Genomic DNA, 26,834 nt, shown 5'->3' with positions numbered 1-26,834 from the left:
TGAGGCTGAGGATGCCCTTGAACCCTTGATTCTCTTACCTCCACCTGCTGCGTGCTGGCCAGTGCCTCCACCAGTCTTAGTTCCTATCTGTCAGCCACCAGCTGCAGCCTCCCTGCAGGTATGACACAGGAGTGCCATCTCAATTACAGGTGCTGCCCACAAAGAAGGCAAGGGTCATAGGAGTCATCTTAGAACTATAAACCTGACTAAAGTGATCCCGCCTTGATGCCAACACCAAAGTATTTACCTAGCGCTCGCTTTCCTGACAGGTTGCCGGAGGTTGGTGGTTTTCCAACCACCACAGTGTTCTCTGTAGTTCCTGGAGTCGGAAGGCTGAGATCAAGTGTGGGTGGGGCTCTGCTCCAACAGCTCTTCCTGTTAAAGAATCCTTCCTGATGTTTTCAGCTTCAGGTCTAGGTAGGGGTTTCGGGGTGGGAGGAGTAGTCACAGTAGGTGGGGAAGGGACCTTTGGCACTTCCTGGCTTGTGGCTTCATGACACGAGCCTCTGTTTTGGTCCTTCTACCACCTTCCTTAATTCTGTGTGTGTGTGTGTCCCCATCTCCTCCCCTTTCTCTGATAATGACGAGAGCCATTGGATTTAGGGCCCATCCAGATTCCAGGATGCTTTTCCTCTTAAGATCCTTGCCTGACTTCATCAGCAGAGGCCCCACTTCTTACTCAGATCACATTCCTGAGGTTTCCCATGGAGGTGAGTTGTGGGTACCATTCAGCTGACGCAGGGAGACAACCTTTGTAGAATCTGGCTCATGAACCTATGAACCAGAGGAGGGAGGAGAATACTGCTCGTCAGCCCTGTGACAGAAAGCAGGCCTGGAGCCCAACCCTAGGCTTCCTGCTACCCACCTGCCCGCCTGATGTTGCAGATCTGAGAGTCCCTCCCCCATCTGACATCCCTGATCAGACGTCCGTCCCACGTGCAGGGTGTCCCTGTAGGAAGTGCAGGGTTGGGGCTGAGGGACCACTAGAGTGTTGCAGCTCTGAGCTGTACCTCTAGACCTTCCTTATTTCTCTTGTCTATGTTACTCTGTCTCTAGACAACTAACATTTATTGAGTGGCATAGCAAGTACTATGTTTCTATTCTGTATCTCACCTTTTTGGCTACTCCGAGGGAGGGGCGGCCATTCCAGCCTTTGCTTTTCTCTGTATGGTAACCAAGTCCCATCAGCTTGTGTCTTGACTTAGATCCTCAAAGTTGATACTGTGGGATCCAGGGTCAGGCTGAGGTCTGTGTGACTGAGAGCACTCTTAGCTCTTCGGTTTATTTAGCAGTAGTTTATATGTGTATGTACTATGGGGAGTGCATTTGCCATGGCACATGTGTGGAAATCAGAGAATATATTTTTTTTTTTCTGGAGGGTGATCTCTCCATTTACCCATGTAAGTGAGTTTCAGGGATTAGACTCAGATCACCAGGCTGTTTAGATTAGACTCAGATCACCAGGCTGTGTCCCAGGCACTTTACCCACTGGCCCAGAGTCTTCTCTAACGCCTCGCCTCTGGATGCCTGTTGTTACGTGGGCTACCTTCATAGTAACAGCCCTTTCTGCTGCACGCTTAGGTTGCTTTTCTTTGGTAGGTTGTGATTTGTTGTCTGTCTGGAGGTGATACCATGGGATCGAATCTAAGGCCTTAGTAAGCAAGATCCTATCTCAAGATAAAACTTTAGAAAAGAGTGAGGTGGTCCATGCCTCTAGTCCAGGAGGCAGGTGGATCTCGGTGCGTTTGAGGTCATACATAGTGAGTTGGGACAGGGAAGAAGCTAAGGGCTGATGAGATGGCTCAGTAGGTAAACGACACCAAGCCTGATGACTTGAGTTTGGCTTCCAGGTCCCTGAGCCTCAGGATGCCTGAACTCCACAAGGAGCTTTAGAAAGCACATATAAAGAAAGCTTTATATGTGCTTTAGGATAAAGAAATAATAGAAACTATGCTTTAGCAGTATTGGGATAACCAGCTAATTATTTAGAAAAACGAAATTAGATTTTCTTAAGCCAAAGTTAACTCCAGGTGGATTAGAGATTAAAGTTTTTAAATGCAAGAAATTCAAATGTCTGTAACTACAAGAGTACAAAGTCTTTGTTGTTGTCTCTTCCTTTCGTCAGACTCTCCATAGCCCTCTTAGCCTGAAACTTGCTGTGGAGATTGGGCTAGCCTTGACTCCATGAAGAGCTTCGAGCCATCTGCTCCAAGTGCTGAGGTTGCAGATGTGTACTCCCATGCCTGGCTTAGGGAAAGTGAACCCCATGCTAGCCTTGGGCAAGGTTTTTCTAATCACGCTAATAAAAGCAGGAACTTTAAGGGAAATTGCTTTGGCTTCTGTTTGCAAATTATGTCTCCAGGAGCTGGAAAGATGGCCCAGGCTCAGTGATTAAAAGCACTGGCTGCTCATGCAGAGGACCCGGGTTCAATTCCCAGCACCCACGTGGCAGCTCAGAACTGCTTGCAGCTCCATTTCCCACAGATACAGTACCCTCCGTGGGTTGCTGAATGAATGTGATGCACAGGAACTCATACAAGCACACACTAATACACATGAAAAGAGATACAGAAAAAAGAAAGACTATTATGTCACCAGTTGAGTAAAATTAAAAAGAAAGTAATTAGGAAAACATTTGAACATGTGACCAAAGGTTAATATACAATGAAATCTTTTCTCCCCCTGGAATAGGGATTCTTTAAACATCAAGGTGATGTGTGTATGCGCATGCACATGTGTTCATCCATGGGAGTGTGTGGGGGTAGTATGTGCATTCGAGTGCCTGTAGAGGCTAGCAGAGGGTGTTAGATCCCTTGGGATGGAGTTGCCAATGGTTGTGAGCTACTCAGTACAGGTGCTGGCAACCAAACACAAGTCCTTCCTCAGCAATGGACTCCTAAATAAATCACCAAGAAAAAGGTGTGTGTTTCAGTACAAATGCGGAGAGGCACATAGCCGGCAACTGGGAAAATAAAAATAAAAATACAACTGCTTGCAAACTTGAAAAATGTTTAGGCATACTGATAACCAAATAATCAAATAAAATGCAAGGCCAGTGAGTGAGTGGGTAGGTGGCGGGATCCAAGCTGGATCCCTGGAAAACACAGGGTGGGGGAGAGGACCGGCTCCCATGAGCCCCGTGGCACCCAAATAAAAGTAAACGAACGTGCAAAACTGCAAAAGGCTGCAGATACACATACACGGCAGTGTGCTTGCCTAGCGTTTGTGAAGCCAATGCCTGCCCTGCTAGGAGATGGGAGCAGGAGGCTCCAGCCTGGGACTGTGAGACGTCTGCGCAGGCGTGGAATCCCATGCATTTTGCGGCAGAGGCTGGGTGAGCTTACATTTGAGGCCAGTCTGGGCAATTTAATGAAACACACTGCCTTTTTGTTTTTGTTTTTTTTTAATTATTTTTTTCTTTTTTAAATTAAAAAGAGGGGCTGGAGAGATGGCTCAGCAGTTTAGAGCATTGGCTGTTCTTCTAGACAACTCAGTTTCCATTTCCAGAACTCACACAGCAGCTCACAACTCTCTGTAGCTCCAATTCCAGGGACCTGGCACCTCCCACGGACATACATGCAGGCAAAACACCAATGCACATAAAAAATAAATCAATTAAAAATTTTTTTAGTGGTGATGGTACAAGCCTTTAATCCCAGAAACAGAGGCAAGCAGATCTCTGAGTTCAAGGCCAGCCTGGTCTATAGAGTAAGTTTCAGGCCAGCCAGGGCCACAAGGTGCAACCTAGCCTTGAAAAACCAAAAATTAATTAGTAAATAAATAAGAAGAGGCCTAAGAACATAATATAGTGGTTAGTGCTTACCTGGCATGAACAAACCATAGGTTCAATCCTTGTTACCAAACCAAAGTCAAATAATTAAAAATAAAAATCAATTATTGGTTAAGTGCAGCCTCTCTAACTTGTTCCTGGATCTCATTCTTGTTCCTGGACCCATTCCAGAAGTCGCTGGGTTTTTTTTTTGTTTGTTTGTTTGTTTGTTTCTTACGGCTGTGTCCACGTGTATTGGTGGAAGTGGGGGGTTGGGAGCTGCTTGCTCTTCTACCATAGATGAGGACCTATTAGGGATGGTGGCTGACCTAGCAATCGGTGTTTTTTTGTTTTTGTTTTTGTTTTTTTTAATTTTAGCTGGAAGCCCAAACAGTCTGCCAGTCGAGAAGAACTATGGGTGCTTTCTCTGCTCTTTCCTGGAAGTCACAGGGTTGGTTCCCTTGCCAGCCCATAGAGACTCTTTTGTTTTCCTAGATCACAAGCCTAGGGGCTAGTTACAGCCCTGGTGGTCTGCAGGGAGGCTGGCTGTGTTCCCTGAAGATGGGTCCCATGCTCTGCCATCCCTGGCCTGTGGGACATCTCTAGCCTTTGGGTATCCCAATGCTACTTCCCCGGTGTTGGGACAGTTTGCCTGTGACAGGCTGGGCAAGTTCTCAGGATACCAGGTCTCTGGACGGCTTCCAGGGCAGCAAGCCATGACTATTCCAATCCTTTCCCAGAAAGGTGCAAAAAGTACAGTCACCCCACTCCCCCAGCCCTGGGCAGCTAACCAAAATGCCTCACAGGACAGCCTGTCCATCCCTGGGAACAAAGTTCCCGTGTTTCTGTTTCTGCACCCCCAGCCCCCCTCTGCCACCCTCTGACATCCAGCAGACACAGGACAGAGACCTTGACCATGGGTGAGCCACCTTCTCTGTGTGCTTGGCTATGACCTTGATTGTCGTCCACTCCCTCTTCCGGGCAGCCACCCTAGCCCCCTCCCCCAGCAGTGCTGTGTGCACTTGGCACATCGACGGAGGTTGTGTGCGTAATGGGAACAAAACTCAGAGTTTCCATGAACCGCTGGGAAATTGTAGAAACAGCCTGGACTTGTGGGGCTCCCCATTATTTCCCCTACCACAGGGGGGAAAGTAGGTGAATTGTTCTTTTTGATGAGATTGCCAAATAGCTGCCATTAGGGCTCTTTCTTCTCAGGGATGTGGGGAAGAAAGGGACCTATCTCTCGCCCTCCTCTTCTGTTTTGTGTTTTGGAGGCAGAGTCTCACTGTGTAGCCCCAGCTGTGGAACTCAACTATGTAGACCAGGCTGACCTGGAACTCACAAAGATCTGCCCACCTCTGCCTCCCAAGTGCATAAAGATATATGTCATTATACCCAGCAAACAAAGTGTCTGTTAAAAATGTTAAAGCCCAGCAAAAGGTTAGAATTTCATTTTAGTTTGGGGGAGAGAACATTAACTGGGTTAAATCTAAAAACACTATGTCGAGTGAAGTAACACTTGGATTAAATGTAGAATTAATGTTTGTATGTATCTGTTACACTATTACACTAAGCAAGGGACTTGTGCTAGAGAGAACGCTCAGCGGTTAAGAGCACTGGCTGCTCTTCCAGAGGATCCAGGTTCAATTCCCAGCACCCACATGGCAGCTCACATCTGTCTGTAATTCCAGTTTCAGGTGATCCAACTTTCTCATACAGACAGACATGTAGACCAAACACCAAATATACATAAGAATAAATAAATTTGAGAGAGAGAGAGACAGACAGACAGACAGACAGAACTCTTGAGGGCCAGGTCAGAGATTTTTCAGTAACTACCATGTCAGATTCCTCCTCCTTTGGCATTACTAGGAAAATGTAGCTGGGTTCTTGGCCCCCGAAGTTTCCTGTGCAGTGGTCCAGATTCAGACAAGCTCTTCAGATGTTCCTAGAAGGGGTGGGGTTTCTTACAAATAGTGTCACATGTTGTTTAAAAACTCCCTGTGTGCACTCTGTCCCATCCAGTTCCATCCTGAGAATCCCCTGAAGGTTTTCTACCGACCTTCTGGCTCAGGGGTCTTTGGGTTGTCCACAGGCTTTTTGATGAAGGATGCTTCTATGAGTAATTGTGTGTTGTATATATGTGCACTGGTGTATACATTTGCACGCACCTGTGTATGGAGGCCAGAAGACAGCCTGGGGTGTTATTCAGGTGTTGACACACTTTTTGGAAACAATTTTATTTACTTTTAATTATGTGTACATGTGTGTATGTAAGTGTGAGTGTGGCAGCCAGAAGAAGGTGCTAGACACCCCGGAGCTTGAGTGATGAGCAGTTTCATCCTGTCAGTGTGGATCCTGGGGACAGAATTCTGCTCCTCTGCAAAGCAGTATACACCCCTAACCATTAGGTCATCCCTCTAGACTTCACTTTTTCTTTTTGAAAAGGGGTCTCTCAAGTAGTCTAGGCTTGGTGGCCAGTGAGCCTCGAACCCACCTGTTTCCTCCTCTGTAGCACGTACCTCTACATCCGACTGTTTTTTACTCTTGTTCTGGGTGTAGAATTCAGGTTTTTATGCTTTCAAGGCAAACATTTACCACCTAGGCTGTCTCTCCAGCACCTATCTTCATGTCTGTTTCTTTCATCTCTGTGTCTGAAAATTACCCAGATTGGAGCTTGGGTTAGTGTTAGCTGGAAAGAGTAAGCCTTTAAGTCTGGCTAGAATGTTGATCCTTTTTTAATAGGCAGGCAGTTTGTGAGAGGCTGGGGAGGGAGTGCTAGGGAACTCAGTTTTGCACATATTGCCTGGAGATGGCAGTGTGTCAGCAGGTTTGCTCATGTGGCCTTGATCTATATGGCATGTGCCGATCTGTGGCTCTGTGTGGGATGAACCAGAAGCCTGCTTGGCTTCAAGGTAGGAATCCATCTGTGCTTGAACTTCTCAACTTCTCTGCAGAGGTCTGGCCAGGACGGAGATGGGCAAATCAGGAAGATGCTGGGGTCTTCACCATCTCCCTTGCCCCTTTCAACACAGGGAGCTTCTAGAAGATGCTCCCGTGCTGCGTCTCTTGTCCCTGATAGCCTTACCCAACGCTTCCACGATGAAGTCCCTAGGCCTTACAGAAATGCCTAGGGAGGTAAGGGTTATAGCAGAAGGCCCCGCCAATCCCTGGGCTGTAAAGAAACAATCAAGGCAGTTAACCTGGTTGAAATGTAAGCCTGTCTGTCATTCTAAGTGCCTGGACCCCGAGACAAAGAGGACGGAAAGAATGGGCCTGGGTGGGGTGAGGCAGTGCTGGGGAGGACCAGAATGGAGTGCAGACCTATTTCTGCAGGACCTCCTCGTTCCTCTCCTGGACCCTCCTCACCTTAGAGCTGGGTGAGCATGTACATGCTAGCTCTCGGACAGCTCCAGCACGCTTTTGAGTCCAGAGTGATGGGGATAAGAAGATGCAGGGGTGACATGGGTGGTGGGTGGCGGATGGTGGTGGTGGTGGTGGTGGTGGTGTGTGTGTGTGTGTGTGTGTGATAGAGGAAATCAGGCGAGGAAACGAGGAGGGAGAGTCCTAGTGGCTAAGGCTGAGTTAGGGTCAGTAGGCTGGTTAGGATCTCAGGAAGCAAGATGCTCCGGTTTGTGGTCACACAGTGAGAAGGCAGAGGATGTGGGAAAGCCATGCAACTTAGTAATCAGTGACTCACTGACTGGCTGTATGTACCCTTGGCCAAAGAGCATGCTATGTAAGAGGAGAAGGTTTAGGATTGGTGTCATTTCTGTCTGTCTTTCACTGCTGCCTGCTTCCCAACTTGGAAATAGGTATTTATTTTTCTTTACTTTCTGTTTGTTTGTTTGTTTTTTAGTAACCCTCTTTTTCTATGAGTGCAGGGTGTCCAGGTGCCCTGCAGGAAGTAGCGACCAGTCAGGAAGGTTAGATACTGGTAGAAAGAGCCACGTGGTCCCTTTTATTGCCCCTTTGGTTTTCATGGAAGTGGAGTGGCAAGCCTCAGGCTTTAGTGTGCAGGAACATTGCCAGAGCTCCCAAGTAAAACCCACAGTCCTGGGCCAACCTGGTTTCTGGTTTGCCTGGAGGTACAGAGAATTTGCCCTTCCAGCAGGTTCTCAGGTGAACCTGAAGATTGTACACATAAAGAATGACTTTCTTCAAATAGTGGCCTATGCCAGGGTGTCTCATGGAGACTGGCCAGCTAGAGCCTTTGAGGAGGTCTTGGGCTTGAACTGGCTTGCAAGAGGACTGGAAGGGCTGGGGGAGAAGGGGCGCTGGGGCGGATAGTCTTGGCCATTCACCAAGCAGTGTAGCCAAAGGCCCTTGGGGTGTGTTTTACTGCAAAGCTAAAGTACACATTTCTTAAATTACCTGCCCACTGCAGCAGGAATGTTGAGCAGATGTGTCTTAGCCTGAATGTTGGGGTGGTCTCTTTTCTAATTCTGCTTGCAGAATTCTGAGGTCTGCGTAATCCAGCCTGGGTTGCTGTTGACTCTGAGTCCAACACAAAGAACTCTTGCCCTTAAGACCCAACTGGTTCTCTGTTTTCACTTGGACGTCTGTCTGTGAGAGCCTGCTGCTGTTTACTCTCCTGCTCCTCATCTGCCTGCCTCCCTGCCCATTCTCCAGGATGCAGCCAAGAGTGCAAATGCCAGGCCTCGTAGCTCATACCTGTACTCCCAGCTCTTTGGTTAGCTGAGGCAGGAGGATTGCCAGGAGCTTAAGGTTGGCCTAGGCTCCATAGTGAGTTCCAAGCCAACTTGAACTGTAGTGTGAGACTACAAATAAACAAATCAATCAATCAAACAAACAAACAAACAGAAGTAGGTACCAGGGGGTTAGCTCAATGGTGGCACACCTGCCTCCAGTGTTTGAGGCTGGGTTTGATTCGCACCACAGCTGAACCATATGTTTTCTTGAACCTTTCAAGGCCTGTTGTCTGTAGCCTCTAATGCTATATATCCCCTGTGTGATTTCTTGTGTGTCTTAGCCACTGTAGACTTCAAGTAGATGTTCCATCTCGACTAGTTTCTATGGATAGAGTGTTCCATTCCCCCACCCTCTCCGCTAGCTTGTTTTTACATGTTCTAGGGGTCTGAACTTTCCTTTAGGGCTCTTGGCCACCTCTGACACCAGGTTGATCTGTTCTGTTTTCCAACATTTGTCTGTGGTGGGGGTGGGGTGGGGGCACACACTAACTTGTTCCCTGCTGTCTGTTAATGGAATTGGTAGCTTACTCCTAGTGGTCCTGTCCAGTGTATTATGCACTTCATTTGGAAAATAAATTATAGTTCAGCCTACTAAGGGTAGAGAAACAAAAATACACATTCCTGGGGCTGGACAGATGCCTCAGTGTTAACGGCACCAACTGCTTGCTCCTTCAGAGGACCTGGGCCTCATTCACAGCACCTACATGGTAACCCACAACCCATCTGTAACTCCAGTCCCATGGCAACAGATGCCTTCTTTTGGCCTCTGCAGGCACCGTGTACACACACACGCGCACACACACACACACACACACACACACACATTTGTGGCCTAGAAGTGTAGCTTACTGGTAGCCTCCCACTTCCCAGAAGCTCCTCAGTGCTAACACCCCAGGGTGCATCGCTCTTCCCAGGCCCTTTGATTCACTGTTCCCCGGCTCTGTGTCTCTCTAGTACTCTCCATGGTCCCACACAAGTACGGTGAGTACATGGTCTCTCTGTGGTCCTCATGCAAGAGCAACATGCATGACTCTCTAGGTTAGGGCTTAGGTGTACTGCACAAGAAAACAAAAACAGACTGTACTCTGACATCCTGTGCTGCTCAGATTCCCAGTGTGACTCAGATTGTGCCAGTTAGATGGGTTCATTGCTTGTGCAACTGTTTCGTGGGAAGAGGCTGGGCCTTCTCTTCTTCAGGATACACCAAGGACATCTGTTTTGCTGGAATGGTTCACTGGCAGGGATGTCTTTCTGCCACAACTACCGGATGCCTGAGTAGCAACCCCTTGCAGCATAGTTCAGTAACAGGATCTTTGGAGTAGGCCCTGGGAGCTCAGCCTGTTTCTTCATCTCTTCCAGTGTGTCTCCAGGCTGCTTAATATCCTGAGTGGAACCTCTCTCTGTTGGCTCAGTTTGACCAGGTAAACCTTGAGCTGCACATTAGCCTTGGCCTCATCACTCTGGTAAGTTTCTTGTGTGGGCTTTACTCTCCCAGTCCAGGGAGGGAAGATACCCAGTGTCATTAGCATCTCAGGGACTCACATTATTCTTGGTGACTGGCAGGAAGTGACATTTCTTGAGTGAATGAACTCTTGGACTAAGGTAGATTTTAGTTACCATTGCTTTTTATTTCTTTCTTATTTATGGAGACAATGTCATGTCGCCCTGACTTGCCACATAGCTAAGCTTGAACATGGACTCATTTTCCTTCTCTTCTGGGAGCTGGTGTGTGCTGGGCAGGGACTGGCTTTTAGGTTTGGTAGGTATAAGCTAGCTTTTAGTTTATTCAACATAAGTGAAGTACCCAGGGTGATGGTGCCTACCCATAATCCTAGTCCTTAGTAGGATTGTCATGAGTTCAAGGCCAGCCTGGGCTACATGTTCAGGCCTTCGAGAGTTAGATAGCAAAATTCATTCTGGAAATACTAGACAAGACAAAAATGTGTTTATATGTTCGTGCGCTCTCTCTCTCTCTCTCTCTCTCTCTCTCTCTCTCTCTCTGTGTGTGTGTGTGTGTGTGTGTATGCACAATAAGAGAATAGTTTAGAGGAAGGAACAATAGATGGTCCTTACTGGTGGCTTCACATGGCCTGCGGGGACATTTACTGACATAGATTGTCTGTAGAAGGAGTTGTTGGTCTGTAGCGGCCTTGTAGACTTTAGTTAGATGGGAAGTTAAACCTCTCATCTTTGATCAGAAATTCTTTACACATGGCCCCTTGTGTGCTCAGCACTGTGCTAGACTTGCGTTGACAAAGGGATACTAGAGGACCCTCTTCGCCTTTTGGAACAAAAATCTAGTTAAGCAGGCTTGTTGGAAGACCAAGAGGTTTAGTATTCAAAATGGTTGAGGAGCTCAGAGTGACCTGAGGCTCCCAGGGAGAGAATGCAATGGAGATGCCCGCGAGAAAAAGCATGTGAGGTGGAGGGAGTTACCAGGCCTTGCTTTTCTATTTGACTCTGATGACAAGCTAGAAGCAAGCGTCTGCTTAAGCAGTGATGTAAGTGATGGGTGTGAGTGAGCGCCACATTGCTTAGGCCACACATGGGACACTGGTCTGGCAAACAGTAGTGAACTCTGAGGGACAACAGGCCACACTTTTGCAATCTGGGAAATGTTGAGAGACGAGAACAGGGGCAACTCTCACCAGGCTCTGGTGGGAAGAGCTGGCTTCCTGCCTTGGACCACTTCCCTGTCTTTCCCAGCCTGAAGACATTTTAGAAGTTCTGGCCCAGATTCCTGGTGGGCCCTGAGCCCTGAAGTCTGATTTTCTCCCCTCTTGCCTGGTTCCAACCCTGGGCTTGGCTGTCATTAGACTCATTCCAGGCCCAGCTTGGGGCTAAGTAAGCCTTCCTGGTCAGTTTATGCTGGCTGCCCCAGGCCCTTCTCACCAGTCTCTGGCCTGATGACCCCCTCTCCACGGTGCTGACGCACAGTGAGGGAGATCAGCAGATATTTGTGTGGTGAGCTCAAGGCTGCTGGTTCTGATTCTGGTCCCTGCTTCTGGGTTACCATTGACCTTTTTTTCCTTTTTAATGGTCTTCCATTCTTCCTGTTTTAGCAGCCTGAGATTTCTGGGGTGAATGAGTGGTCCCCTGTCCCTCCTGTGCTATATGGATGTTGCCTACCCTGGGTAGCCTTTGGGATGCCATAGCTTGAGGCTCAGGTTCTGGAACAGGAAGTAGGAAAACTGTAAAGTGGTTTGATGGGGGGAATGGAATAATACAACTCTTGAATGCCTGGAGCCGAGAATGAGAACGAGGCTGTATTCCAGCTGTACTCAGTTCAACTCCAGTTGTTCATTGGCTCTTGCCTTGAGTGAAGAAAGGCCAAAGATAGCTTGCCTTGGGTAGGTAAGGCCTCTGGACTATGCTCATTCAATGAATGGGTAGAGACTGAGATGAGATAGTTGATCTCTTTTTGCTAGTTTCAAACAGGATCTTCCTTTGCTGCCTAGGCTGCCCTTGAACTTGAAGTAATCCTCCTGCTTCAGTTTTCAGAGGGCTGAGATTTCGGGTGTGCAGCACCCCAGTAACCACCACCCCTTCTCTTTCCTTTTATGTGGTTCGGGGTTCAGTCCTAGAACCTACATTCTTAGCCTTTTGTGGGGTGGGGAGGGGAGGTAGGGCCTGTTTGGGGGAAGTGGAGGTGAGACAGGATCTCTTGTCTCTATATATGAGAGGCTAGCCTCTATATATGAAATGACTAAGGCTGGCCTAACCTCCTGACTACCTAAACTACCTCTGCCTCCCAAATGCTTGGAATTACAGGCATGTACCACTTTACTTGTGTCCTACTATAGGGTCCTACTACAGTACCTAGGCTGTCTATGAACTTACTCTCTAGCCCAAGCAGGGCCTGAACTGAAGATCCTCTTGCCTCTGGCCACTTGAATAGCTGGGACTGATCACAGATCTGTACCACCATAGTTCTCCTTGAAGCTCTCTGGACTCTGGAGGCAGTCTTTACCTGAATATTGTGCCTTAAGGCTGCTGCTCGGGCTGGGGTTGTAGCCTGTTGGTAGGTAGAACATTTGCTTAGCACATACGAGGCCCTCAGCTCCACAAAGGGAGATGGAGAAAGGAATAATTACTAGCTTTCTAATTTTGGATACAGAGACTTGCACAGGTGACTGTGTCATTGTTAGTTCAACCATAAATAAGGAAGATATTATAGTGAAGTGTTTATAGAAGAACTTTTGTGTTCAGATGTGTCAGCAGTTGTTTCTGTAGGGTTCTAGGTGTTTCATTTTGGTTTGGTTTGGTTTTAGTTTTTTAAGATAAGGTTTCTTTTTATAGAGCTGACTGTCCTGGAACTCACTCTGTAGACTAGGCTGGCCTCAGAATTATAGACACCCACCCACCTCTGCCTCCTAAGTGTGCCACCTCTGCCTCCTAAGTGTGCCACCACTGCCCAGTGGGTTTTAGGTTTTGTGCTATACTTAACGAAAGTTTGGGCTGAGATGTAGCTCAGTTGGCAGAGTTCTTGCCTCGTATGCTTAAGACTCTATCTAGGTTTGGTCCCCAGCATTGCCTAAACTGGTGTGGCTCTGAGAATCTCAGCACTCAGGAGGTAGAGGCAGGAACATCAGGAGTACAAGGTCTGCCTCAGCTACATATAAAATGGAGGGCAGCTTAGGCTACATGAGACTGTGTTTCAAAGGAAGGGAGGGAAGGATGAAGTCAGTGATGCTGAGTGCCTGTCTTTTCTAACCTTGCTGCATTCCCACATCACATGCTGGGATCGATCAGACTGAAGCAGAACAAAGCAAAACCATATCGACTCCAGGCCTCAGAATATCTAGCCTTTTGCTGGGCTGTGGTGGCGCATGCTTTTAGTCCCAGCCCTTGGGAGGAAGAGGCCATCATATCTCTGTGAGCTGAATCCCAGCCTGGTCTACAGAGTGAGTTCCAGGACAGCCAAGGGCTAAGTAGAGAGACCCTGATTCAAAAAACAAAGCACAAACAAAATATACATCGACAGTATTCCAAAGATTCTTCCAAGCATAATCAGACAGAAATGGGCATTGAAAAATAGGTATAAATACTCCTTTGGAATAGCTTTGCAATTCCTTGACTGTAACAGAAGAGAAAGAAACTGCAATAAACTAAAGGGAATTGTTAAGCATTGAAGAAATATGTTCTTTGCAAGAGATAATTTTCCACCCAGCAACGTTACTTGCTTGTGAGTTGTCTGTAATTACTCGTTTTAATTTTAGACAGTGCCTGTTGACTCTTGCTCTATTTCAGAGAACTTTTGCCTTCTCGAACCATTCTGGTCTCCCCTCCCTAACACAATTATGCTAATTACATTATTGGAATGTCTCCATTTTTTTTTTTTTAGAAAAGGGTTTCTTCTAACCACTGTTTCTGCCTTTGTAAGCGTTTGCAAATTTTAATTTTATTATTTCTGTGTGTAGGTGGATGTGTACCACAGATTACGTGCGGAAGTTAGAGGGCAGAGTTTTCCTCTTACCTTGTTGAGACAGGGTCCCTTAGCTCTGCGCATTGGGTGCTCTGGCCCCCGAGCTGCTAGATGCTCCATGCTAGCCCTCTCAGCCTCTGTCTTGCTGTGCGAAGGCTGGGATTGCAGATGGGTCCCCCTACAATCAGCTTCTTTCCAAAAGAAAAATTTTTTTTTAAAGATTTATTTCTATTTTATGTTTCTGAGTGTGTTTTGCCTTGTATGGATGTGTACCGGATGAGTGCTAGGTGCCCGTTGGAGGCCGGAGAAGACCCAAGGATGGCACAGATACCCAGGAACTGGAGTTACAGATGGTCGAGAGCCACTGTGTGGGTACTGGGAATGGAACCCCAGGTCCTCTGTAAGAGTAACAAGTGCTCTTAACTAAAGCGTGCTCTCTCTCTCCAGTCCCAGCAAACAACTTTTTTTATATGCCCTGGGGTCTCAGGTCAGCACACCAGGTTTGTGGGGCCAGCACCTAGGCTGTCTTGCCTTACTTGCTCCTCAAACTCTTCATGTCCTTCTTTGCACCACTCTCAAACTCTCTTTATGAGAGAGAGAGAGAGAGAGAGAGAGAGAGAGAGAGAGAGAGAGAGAGAGAGAGAGAGAGAGAGGCAGGGGAGGGAGAGAGGGAAAGAGGAAGAGCAAGTTACATTTCATTGTGAAGTCATTTTCTTCCCTGGCAAGGGAATTTCTTTTATGCTTGGGAATCTCTACTTGTTAACTTAATGAGATATTGGCAAGGGATAAATCTCGTATTTATTTATTTTCTAGGAATTGAACCCAGGACCTCACACTTTTGCTAGGCAAGCACTTAACTGCCAACTTCTAGTCCCACTGGTTTGTTTGTTTGTTTGTTTGTTTAATTTTTTGAAATAGGTTCTCACTAAATTGACCAAACCAACCTTGAATGTACTTTGCTGGCCTGGACTCAACTTTGTGGCCCATTGGCTTTGCCGTGAATTCATAATCCTCCTGCCTCAGTCTCCTGAGTAGTTGGGATTACAAGCCTGGGCTTTAAGGCCCAACAAGGAGTAATGCTTTTGGGTTTTTCTCCTGATGCCCATACTGGCCTATATAACTAAGGCTAGCCTTGAACTCCTAACCTTCTTGGTTTTCTAAAGCTTCCTGGGTGCTGGGGTTAAAGGTGCACACTCCCAGGCCTTTCCATCCGAGTAGTGTGTCCATTCCTGCTTATCTCCTGATGCTGAATGTTGCTATCAGGAGATGAGAGTACTGTAATGAACTCCCATGTATGTAAAAAGGGTTTTAGTCAGGTATGGTGGTGTGTGTACGTCTGTACACCACTCTTGGGAGGCTGAGGCAAGACAGGAGGACCATGAATTTCAAGTCTGCCTGAGCCACCCCCCAAGGCTATGCCTTCCCCCACCTCAAAGATTTATTTATGTTTCTGTGTGTTTGCCTGTGTGAATTTATATACATCCTATGTGTGTAAGAGCCTGTGGAGGTCGGAAGAGGGTGTTGGATTTTCTGACACTGGAGTTACAGATGATTGTGGGTACTGGAAACCCTGTTTTTCCTCCCTCTTACAATAGTTTTCTCAAGCTTCCTTTGTTGGTATGTCTGGTCTAAGTTCCTGGCAGAATTTGGTTCTCTGGAACTATAATCTATCTACTAGTACCTTTGTGGTGCCGTTTGGTTCCTCTCTTCCTCTTTTCCTTTTGTTGTACGCTAGCTCCACTCTGCACATGTGTGTCAAGTATTTTTGTACATACGCCTGTGTATGTACGATGAGTGAATCTGCATGTGTAGGAGTATGTATGGAACCCAGGGGCCAATGTTAGGCATCTTCCTTCAAGTTCCTTGCCTGACTGTTTGAGGTGGTACCCCCCTGTACCTGGACCTTACCTAGCTGGCCAGCAAGGCCCAGGAATGAATCCTTTTGGTTCCTCTTTCCAGTGCTGACTTTACAAGCCCTGGCTCCCATAGCTGTCTCTCACATGGGCGCTGGGGACTGAGCTATCTCCCCTCAGCCCTGGTTTATGATTTGTGTCTGTTTGGTTTTGTTTGTTTTATACATAGAGTTTAACTATTGAGACTAGGCTGGTCTAGAATTCCTGTCTCCCACCCTTGCCTCAGCCTCCCTAGTGCTGTCATCTGGTGGGCCCACTGTTTTGGCCATGAGCAGAACTATTTTCCTTGAAACATGTGATGCTAGTATGCATGGCTTTGCCTGTGTTTGCCTAATGATCTATTGTCCCCCAAAACAGAAAAACCGTCCTCTTCCTTCCCACCAGGTGGGTTGACTTGTTCCCCACTTCCCACAAGCATACAGAGGGTGTTCAGCGATGTTCTCTGGGTCTGGAGAATGGGGGTGTGGCAGGGACGTGACTCTGCCCTCTATTCTGGGATTCTTGTGAATGATTCCTGGAATACTGCCATGGTTCAGTCTACTGTTTTGGTAAAGTACCTCCCATTTCCATTGGAAGGGAATACTGAGTCTCCTGGGACTGGCAAGTTATCTTTAGGTCAGTTTGTGTGTGTGTGTGTGTGTGTGTGTGTGTGTTGGAGTCCTTCTACTGGAGAGAGGCAGCTTTCCTTCCCATCTCCCACAAAGAGTTTTCCCCATAACCTTCTTTCTATTGGAAAAGACCAAGAATTGGTGGCAGTTTGTCTCTCGCTGGGCTTGGGGCCTTTGTGGGAAATGGCCTAGTTTTGCTCAGCTCATCATTTGGGTTGTCTCAGTTGGGCCTGAGAGAGAGAGAGAGAGAGAGAGAGAGAGAGAACGGTTTTCTTTTTAGTCATGGTCAAGGCAGTTGGGAAGTGTGTGTCATTTAGCCAACACACTTGGATTGTAGTGAGTCAGAGACTGTCAGGGAAGGTCAATTGGGGCAGCCATCTTAGAACCAGTTCTAGCTAGCCCTCCTGAAATGGAACTTCTGGCCCTTCAGGCATCCTGTCCTCAAAGATAAAGATTAGGTGAGGTTGAAATTCAGTTTGGTCACCTAGGAAGCATTCCATGTGACAAGGGAGGAGAAGGGTCTTAAGTACACATCTCAGTAGCCTCAGAAAAACTTGCCTTGGCCAAGTTTGTCTTGGACCCTGTTCGAGTATGTGTGTCTGTATGTCTGGTTTTTGTTTGTTTTTATGGCAGTGCTCAAAGAAACCTGGGTAGCGAGTAGCCTAGGCCAGGCCAAGTTCCTCCAAGTTCCTATTCTTAAATCCTCCTGCCTTTGCCTCCCGAGTGCTGGGATTAAAGGCGAGCGCCACCACGCCCAGCTCCAGTTCCTATTCTATTCTCCTTGGTGATCAGCTTCTTGACTGAGCCTCAAGGCAAGCTACCACCTAGCTACCACCACCTCAAAGAAGTGCTTTGCTTCTTTCTCTCCATTAGGTCTAGAAGAAAAACAGAGCTCGATAAATACTGCAGAATAGTGTGCCAACATAGCCCGCAGAACCACATTTGTGGGTGCTTCTGAACCCAATGAGGGGGTGACAGCCGGCAGGATTCCAGCTTAGCTTCTCATGGGCAGGGGGCCAGTCACAGTGCTCCAGGATTCCGAGATGAACGTCATATTGTCCCCTGAGGCTTAGGTCTAGTGCTTAAAGATAGACCTGAGGCTGTGGAATACCTTACTTCTGACCCTGAGCCTAGTGGTCAGTGGGGGGCGGGACTCTAGCAGCTCTTTAATGGGCAGGGCCTGGATTGAGTAGCCACACACGGGAGCCTTGTCTCAGGCTCAGCTCTGGGAGGACGACAGTTGCCCCTGTACACCACTGAGGGAGGAACTCTGGTAAGACCTACGTGTGTTCTCTCTGCCTCTTTCTTTATTTCCTCCAGGGAATCTAGGTTTTTATTTGCTTGCTTGCTTGCTTGCTTGCTTGTGGGTTGTGGGTTGTTTTCTGGGTAGTGCCTGCCTGCCCGTGTGCTCTCTTGAGTCTTCCTGTGTAGCCCTGGCTGACCTGGGACTCAGTTTATGTGGATCCATTAGCGATCATCCTGCCTCTGCCTCCCAAACGCTCAGATTACAAGTGTGAGCCACCATGCCTGGCTAACGTCAAAGAGTCTTTTATAAACATTTCCCCCCCCCCAAGACTAACTTACAGTTAAGGAAAAACAAACAAACAAACAAACAAACAAACAAAACCCCAAATCTCTGCTGGAGCAGAGCTCGCCCTGCACTGCTTACAAAAGGCCGGGGTCATTGAGTTTTTAGTGCCCTCAGCAGTTCCAAGACCTCCGGGCAAGGACTCCTAACTGCCCCAGCTTCCTTACTTTTGTATAAGATAGGCCAGGTGACAGAGCTCTGCCCACTGGGTCTTCCTTTCAGGAAGGACTGGCTGGCACTTCAGAGCCACCTCCACCACTACCACACACACACCCTATCTTTGTAAAGTCCAAAAGCAGTGTTTTCTAGAGGAGCCCGGCAGCCATGTGGCAGGGTGAGAGGAAAGAGGTTTCCTGGAGAAGCCGTTAGCCCCGGGCTTGTGGTGTGGGGTAGCCAGAAGGGGACAGTTCTCTAATGTTCCAGGCTGCCCTCAAAGCCATGCGAGGGATCATAGGGCTACTAAGCCTCTGAAGAGCCAATCCATCATAAATGCCAACCTCTACCTGAATGCCCACCCAGGTAGAACTGCCAAAGTCAAGCCAGCCACAGTGCACACATGAAGGGATGTTGTTTCCTTTTTCATAGTATTTTGAAGTTGCTGAGGGGAAATTTGAGAAAGGTATTTGAAGTAGGAACCGTGCTTTGTTCTAAGATTCTACAACAAGAGCCCTGTAGATAGCTCTCAGAAATCTGCCTGCCTCTGCCTCCGGAGTGCTGGGATTAAAGGCGTGAGCCACCACGCCCGGCTTTTGACACTGCCGAACAAGGCGGCTGATAAAGGAAGCCGGAAGCGCTATAAGCCATCAGACAAGGACCAGCAGAGCCCTCCTGCCAAGAAGGCCAACTTGTCCCCAGACCGAGGTTCTCAAGACCGGAAATCAGGTGGAAGAATGGGCTCCCCAATTAATCCCAGCACTTGGGAGGCAGAGGCAGGGGGATTTCTGAGTTCGAGGCCAGCCTGGACTACAAAGTGAGTTCCAGGACAGCCAGGGCTATACAGAGAAACCCTGTCTCAAAAACAAACAACAACAACAAAACAAAAAAAAAAAAAAAAGATAGCTTGGCCTCCACAGCACCCCTAGCTGCCCCTCCTCCCAGATCTTCAGGGTATCCCTAGCCTGGATATAGTGTCCCCAATAGTGCTGACAGAAATCGGCAGATCTCGGTGCAGAGGCCTACAGAGTTAGTTCTAGGGTTCTCCACAGTATCCAGGGAGCATGTTCTCTGTCTTCATACTGAGCCCATGGCGGATACCAAGACTTAGACGTCATTCAGACCTGACTTCAGTTCATAAAAAATTCAATTTGCCTTGAGATCTTGTTTCTTGGTCTCCAGATCCCAGCTTCCGTATCTATTAAGTAGGTATATCTTTCCCAGGTTCTTTGTAAGGGAACAATGAATGAATGCCAGGGCCATAGCAAGATCTGCCCTTGGAAAAGGCTGACACTCGGCATTTCTCCTTAACTAAATCTACTTAGACCTCTGCCCCTCGCACATACAGCCCTCTCATTGAGGAAAATGTAGACAGCTCGAAACCTGGCTGGCTGAATAGCCAACTTACCTCCCTCCCTCCCTCCTTCCTTCTCTCCTTCCCTCCCTCCGTTCATTTTTCTTTTTTGACACAGAGTCTCATGTAGCTCGGGCTGGCCTTGAACTCACTATGTAGCCGAGGCTGACCCTAACTCCTCATCCTGCTTTCCTCTTCCAAGTTCTGGGAATATGAGCATGTGCTACCATGCCTGGGAAACTACCTCCATTGAACAGTGGGTTTCAGTGTAATTTTTGCCCAAGATCTATTCCACAAAGCATCAATTAATCTGGGTCTTAGTGATGAATCCAGAGTGTTGAGCTGCAAAATAACAATTTTGCAGACTGTCTTTTTTGCCCTGTCTAGTCCTTCCAGTTGTGTGGCTGAAAGTATATTCAACTGAAGAGCAAACCTAAAAAATATTTATTTGTTTATTTATTTATTTATTTATTTTTACTTATTTATTTCCGAGGGTCTTACTATGTAGCCCCAGCTGGCCTTGAGAGAAGTCCATCTGCTTCTGCCTCCCGAGTGAAGAAAGACATTTTTTGTCCCCAGCGTTTGTGTCCCATATATGGAATCTAAAGCCAGCATACCCTCAGGTGTGTTGTGGCTTATGTGACTGACAGAGTGCAGGAGTTGAATGCAGAGGCAGCTACAGGGTCTTATGACAGTCTGTTAACAGCTTCGTGCTTGGGCTGAAAGTCAGACTTTGGAAAGCCATCTTGTCTTGAATGATTATAGCCAGATGTTCAGCTTTTTGTTCTCTGGCTGGTTAGTTTTTGTTTTTCTCTTCTTTCATTCTCAGCCTTCTTTTCTTTTTCTTTTTCTCTGTTTTTCTTTCTTTGTTGTTATTGTTGTTGTCGTTGTCTGAGACAGGGTCTTACTATTTGCTATGGCTGTCCTGGAACTCACTATATAGACCAGGCTGGCCTCAAACTCAGAGATCCATCTACCTCTGCCTCCCAAGGGATTAAAGGCTTGTGCCCTGTGCCTAGGCCAGTGTTAGGGATCACATCTGGGGCTTTTGTACATGTGAGGCCCATACCTGCTCTATGACTGAGCTGTATTCCCTAGCCTTCTTTCAAGGGAGTGTCATTTTTCTTCCTTCCTTCCTTCCCAACCCCCAACATCCCCAACACGTCCTTTTTCCCTTTTCCTCCCTGTGTAGCACAGACCAGTCTCAACTGGTAGAAGTCAAATTTCAAGTACCTCAATTCAGGTAATCAGCAGCTAGGACCTTCCCATCACTTTGATTGCTAAATTCTGACAGCCATCCAGTGAGCTGGGTACCACCTTTACAGATGAGAAAATGGTGATGGTTGAGGCTGTGCAACTTGCCCGGTGCCCTTCCTCTCGTAAGTAGTAGAGCAGGAAGTTAAAGCCATGTGTTTGGTGCTAATGGCTATGCTATGGTAGGCTGCCCTACCATCCTGTGATGTTTCCCACTAAGTAGCTTACCCAAGATCACATTGTCTGTAAGCAGCAGAGGCAGGCAGTGGTCAGTAGGACCTGTTTCGTGGCCATGGGGATGCTGTACTGTTCTGGACAGGAGGAGCACTGTGCACTGAGGCCTCTGGTGCTGGAGCACCTCCTCATGCCTGCTGATGTCACTAATTAAATTATAACTGTACTAAGAGAAGTGAGGGATTACCAGGAAAATCAAGGGCAGCTCTCATTCTTCGTTGTTCCTTCTCAGTCTTAGCTGTGTTATGTTATTCTGTTTCCACATTGGACATTATAGCCACTTCTTTCTCTTACAGCCCCACGATATTCCAGGAAATTGATAGGATTTCATTGATCACAACACATTTCTGTCTATGGCCCTTTTTTTTAAAGTTTTATTTATTTTAATTTAATCTTCTGTGTATAAATGTTTCAGTTCTGAAATCCATGTGTCTAATATAGTTTTATCTTATCTGGATGTCCTACCTGACTAACCTACCTTGATTAATTTGAGGTGAATCTGAGATATCATTAATTCATGGTTATTTCAGTATTTCTGTAAGGCCTTTCTGTTTAAAGCCATAGCCTTAACGCAGCTATTAATTATGTCTCTCTGTCTGCTTTGGATGGGAATGGAGTCTGGGCCTCTTAACTGTACGGCCAACCTAGATCAACCTCCCCCGCCCATAGTTTCTTTTGTTTTTCTTCTTTTTAAGACTTAGTATTAGGGGCTGGGGAGAGAGCTCAGTGCTTGACAGAGCATTGACTGCTTTTGCGGAGCACCTGGGTTTGATCCCCAGTACCCACATGGTGACTTACAAGTGTCCATAACTCCAGTTCCAGAGGATATGATGTCCTGCTCTGGTCTCTGGGAACACCTGCATGCATGTGGTACATGGATACAGATGCAGCCAAAACAGCCATACACGTAAAATGATAATAATACATTTTTATTAGCACAATATATTTTTTTAAGATTTATTGATTGATTATATGTAAGTACACTGTAGCTGTCTTCAGACACTCCAGAAGAGGGAGTCAGATCTCGTTTCGGATGGTTGTGAGCCACCATGTGGTTGCTGGGATTTGAACTCAGGACCTTTGGAAGAGCAGTCGGGTGCTCTTACCCACTGAGCCATCTCACCAGCCCCAATATTTTTATTAGCACAATGAAACCCATTATGCACAGTGTTAGTTTCAATAACACATACACACACACACATATATATATATTACATTCTGATCTTATTCAAGATTTTATCTTATTTTATCTCCAGTACCCTCCTGTCTCATTCCCACTGATTCCGCTCTCTTCCCAGGGATTGAGGGGGAGTGCGTGTGTGTGTGTGTGTGTGTGTGTGTGTGTGTGTGTGTGTGTGTGTGTTAGAGTTAGCTTTGACTCAGTGAGTGTCTTCAGGGTTTCTTACAGGAACATGGTTACCTGACACAGGCTTTCCAACCCTACTTCTCCTTTTAGGTGGAACAGGTTCCTACATAGCTCAAGCTCACTGTGTGTCTGAAACTGGCCTTGAATCCTCCTGCCTCTTCCTCCTAGGTGTTAGGAGGCATGTACCCCAGTGCCCAGCACATCCTTTTTCTTGTTGTCTTACCCCTTCAGCAGAAGGATTCCTCCAAAGTCAAGTAGAGCATATAGAGACAGAGGCTAAATCAGATCTTGATGCTCATCCTACTCAGAGTCTGAGGGGAGGAGAGCCCTTGCCCTTGGCTTGGGGCTGTGAGTTGACATTTACCTGAGTGTGGGGGCAGAGATAGAGACCTTGCCTTCACCTGGCTTTGTGTTCTAGGTATCGGTGGTCACCATGAAGCGGCTGCACCCAGCCCTTCCTAGCTGCCTCCTGTTGGTGCTGTTTGGTATATGGAGAACTGCCCCCCAGACTCATGCCTCGTCTGCTGGCCTGCCGCCCCTCAGTGCCACCTCCTTCCTGGAAGATCTCATGGACCGCTATGGAAAGAATGACAGCCTTACCCTGACACAGCTGAAGTCCCTGCTCGACCACCTGCATGTGGGAGTGGGCCGGGATAATGTTTCCCAGCCCAAGGAAGGACCCAGGAACCTCTCCATGGTAAGGCTCCTCTCTGTTGACACCGCTGGACACAGAGTGGCCCAGCAGCTTGGCCAGGGGAGGCAGGTAGACCCTGGTGACAGTCAGCTCCCATCTTCACTGGGGTCAGCATATCCTTCATCCTCAGGGAGGCTTCCCCACTACCTGCATGGTGTTTTGTGCTCTCACAAAGGGTTAAGAAGAGGGTCGGCAGTCCCCAGACAGTTTTGCAGCTGCACCTGGGTGCATGCTGGTGAACCATGGCTCTCAGGAGAGCAGGTCCAGTAGAGTTTCCTGTTCTCACACCGTGCCAGACGCGCCTCATAATCCCCTCAGATGCAGGAAGAATTGTTTTTCTGGGGAGTGGTTTCACAGGGGTTTCTGGGATGGGGGCCAAGACTCTAGTCTCAGGGTTTCACTAGTCCAGTCTCCAGTCTCATCTGAAATGTTCTTCCATCCCATCTTCTGCTATTCAAGTCTGGGGCTGTTTGTGGCAGCCCAGTAGTGGTCAGCCTGCGGAGTCCTTCTGTTCTGTTTTGCCCCTCACACTGAGCATCATGGGAAGTGGAGAGCCAGGGTCAGGGTCCTCAGTGGCTAAAGAGCAGCAGCTGCTCCTGAGGAGAACCCATATACCATGTTGAGTTGAGGGGCTCAGCTAGCTGGGATGAAAATGAAGTACCATATTTTGTGGGGTGCACTGTAGTTATGGGGTTCTATGAGAGAGGGAAGTTGAGGGTCATGTGCATGAGGCATGCTGAAGCCAAACCTTGAAGGATAAATAGGCTGGGGCTGAAAGGAGAAAAGTGGCCGGGGCACTGTGCATCTCATGCATGCAGAGCTGCTCAACTGTGAAAAGTGTCAGCATCACTGGGGAGGCTGAGTGCCAACGTGGGCAGTGCCTGAGTGGCAGGCTGAGTTTGGAGGACTTACACGTGGGCCTTAGGGACTGCAGCAGTGTTCTGGGTCAGTAATCCCAGCGGGGCTGACTCTCAGAGGTGGACCCTGGTAAAACCACCCTCAGAGAAGGGTTGTGGCTTATGTGACTAAAACACAATGAGAAGAATGTGGGCTGGGGAGATGTCTCAGCGATAAGAGCCCTTGCTTTGAAAGTGTGAGGACCCAAGTTTGAATCCACAGCACCCAGGTAAAGGCTGGGCAGCCATGCATACCTCTAATCCCAGTGCTGTGTCTTACTGGCTGCAGGCCTAGTTCCAGGCACAATGAGAGACATTGTTTCGAGGGAATGAGGCAGGGAGAGCAGTAGAACAGGACACCCTGTGTTCTCTCCTGGTCTCATGAATGTGTGCATACATCATACATGCACACACGCTCTCAATTTGACTTCCCATAATATGCAAGACTTCCTAAGGTCACAGGTGCCTGTGTCTTTTAATCAACACAGGTCCATCCATATTCCTGCATAGGTACCTATAATCTACATTTTTAGTAGAATAGCTCCCTGGGCTATTGTGAAGTGCAGTTAAATTTGCCGTCTGGTTTCCAGATTAGAATCCCGTCTCTCTGAAACCACACCCTGGTCACATGATTGGAATCCTGTCCTCCACTGCCACCCCACCCCCAGTAGCATTGGACCTAGGCCAGCCCAAGTCAGGTCCAGCACTCTGTTTACTGTATTCTTTTCTCACTTGGGGATGGGGTACAACCTGGGGGAGGGTGTGTGGAGGGGTTTTGCTGAGCTGTGCAGGCTAGGTTTGAATTTGCGTAGCAGCTCAGACATTCTTTGAGGCTGTGGTCTTCCTGCCTTGGCCACCCAAGTAGCCAAGATTAAGGTTCCCCTTGGAATCTGTTCCCCAAACCTCTTTCTATAACCAGATGTGTGCCCTAAGCATTCACCATGGCCGATCTGAGATCCAAGCCAGGCTTTCAAGTGTGGGGCTTTCCTGACTCTCATCCCTGGAGACAAGACTCCAGATTCTCTGCGGTGTGGCTGTGTCTGTTTTTCTTTATTTCTCAGGGGGTTGAGTTCCCTGCAGGGTCGAGTGGTGCAGGGCAGGGTAGGGCAGGAGTTTTGGATTCTAAGAACCCTTCTGCCCCTCCTGATTTCAGTGCTTTAGCTCTGGAGACCTCTTTGCGGCCCACAACTTGAGCGAGCGATCTCAGATCGGGATGAGTGAGTTCCAGGAGTTCTGCCCCACCATTCTCCAGCAGCTGGATTCCCAGGCCTGCACCTCAGAAAACCGGAAGTCTGAGGAGAATGAACAGACAGAGGAGGGGAAGCCAAGCGCCATTGAAGGTAAGTACGGACTGGATTGGGGCAATGGTGGATATAGATGATGGACACGTGTACCCAGACTGTTACAAACATCACCAGACCCTGGGTGGGCTGACTGGTGAGCACTGGGTGGACTGGACCCTGGCCAGCATGTGAATATGTTTTTCTTTTACTCACCCTTTGTTTTCATTAAACTGCAAGAGTGCCAATCTTTATGACCTCCTTTGGCTACTACATTCCCGCTCCCTTGCCCCCCACCCCCACTGCCTCTTAGTACCTCTACCTTAGTACCCTCTACCTAGAGAGGACTCACCCTGTCTGAGTAAGTCCTTGATTGCCTTTCTAAAGTCCTATAGTGCCAGCAAGGGCTACCAGACCTAACCTGTGTTGCCATCATAAGTACACATACTGTCTAACTCATGGTACTCCACCATGTTGAGTCTCCAGTCTTTTTCCTCTAAAGGGTAAGCTCAGATAGCAACCTCAGCCTTGTTTTCCCGAGGCTTCCCTAACAAGAGATGGAGTCAGCAGACATTTCCTGAGGGGCTGCTGGATCTCTGTATGCCTACATCACTGTCAGCAGCGTTACTCCCTCAGTAATGGAGGCCCTCGTCTGTTCTTGTTCCTCCACAGTGTGGGGCTTTGGGTTCCTCAGTGTCTCGCTGATTAACCTGGCCTCTCTCCTGGGAGTCCTGGTCCTGCCGTGCACGGAGAAAGCGTTTTTCAGCCGTGTGCTCACTTACTTCATCGCCCTGTCCATTGGAACGCTGCTCTCTAACGCCCTTTTCCAGCTCATCCCAGAGGTGCAGTAGAACAGGCGCGCGTTCACTTTTCCTGGGCTGACGCAGCCCAGTCCCCCTCGGGCTGACATTCTCCCTCTGTGTTCTTAAGGCCCCCAACAATTGCCACCCGAAAAATGAATTGACTCTTCATATCAGGGGGTCCAATAACTTCTCTCATGCCTCTGTTCACTCAAGTTGGCCTCTGGCCTCTTCGGATGATATCAGATGCAAGGTTCTAAAACATTCGTGCCCCCTTTTGGGGAATCTCTTTTGACTCCATTCCAGAGCCTTGATTTATAGGAGTCCAAAGCAAAGTTGCCGTTTGTGCACTCTATGTGCCAGGCAGGAGCTGACAATTAAGGGAAATCTTGGGGGTGCTCGTGTATGGACTCCAGTTGATCCTCAATGATGTGTGAGGCAGAGGGAGGGAGGTCACCAGGGGAACTGGCCTCAATGGTGTGATCCTGGTTTTAATTAAGGCAGCTGTGGCAGCTCGTGCCTGCAGTTGCAGCACTTGAAAATCTGAGGCAGGAAGATCACAGCTTGGTCAACCTAAGAAATAGGTTGTTCCCACCAAAACCAAACCAAAACAAAACAAAACAAAACACAAAAACAAAAAAACCAAACACAGTATAAGAGAAGCTCATTCGTTTGTGCCTTGCATCCTGATCTTTCCCGGATAGGTCTGACTTCCTGGTCCACTCACCTAACTGTTTTTAAATGTTCAATAATTCTGTTTTTTAATCGCCATCCCTGAGGAGCTGCAA

General features: G+C 47.9%; 1 protein-coding gene across 4 annotated transcripts in view; it reads left to right on the top strand.

The window, feature by feature from the left end:
* The window catches only part of Slc39a14 (solute carrier family 39 member 14), a 48,267-nt gene that overhangs the window by 10,015 nt on the left and 11,418 nt on the right, over positions 1-26,834 (top strand). For 2 of the 4 annotated variants that reach the window (XM_021181712.3, XM_021181710.3), the window contains exons 2-5: positions 9,841-9,944; positions 22,795-23,073; positions 25,120-25,306; positions 25,919-26,088. In XM_021181712.3, coding sequence (XP_021037371.1) covers positions 22,810-23,073; positions 25,120-25,306; positions 25,919-26,088 — 621 coding nt within the window. In that variant the 5' untranslated portion in view covers positions 9,841-9,944; positions 22,795-22,809. The remainder of the gene's footprint in view (positions 1-9,840; positions 9,945-22,794; positions 23,074-25,119; positions 25,307-25,918; positions 26,089-26,834) is intronic. The other 2 variants (XM_021181711.3, XM_029468887.2) reach the window with 2 other exon arrangements.

The sequence above is a fragment of the Mus caroli genome, unplaced genomic scaffold, assembly GCF_978045245.1.
Source record: "Mus caroli unplaced genomic scaffold, Mus_caroli_1 scaffold_12, whole genome shotgun sequence".
Taxonomy (NCBI): Eukaryota; Metazoa; Chordata; class Mammalia; order Rodentia; family Muridae; genus Mus; species Mus caroli.
This window is presented reverse-complemented; position numbering and strand designations above follow the sequence as displayed.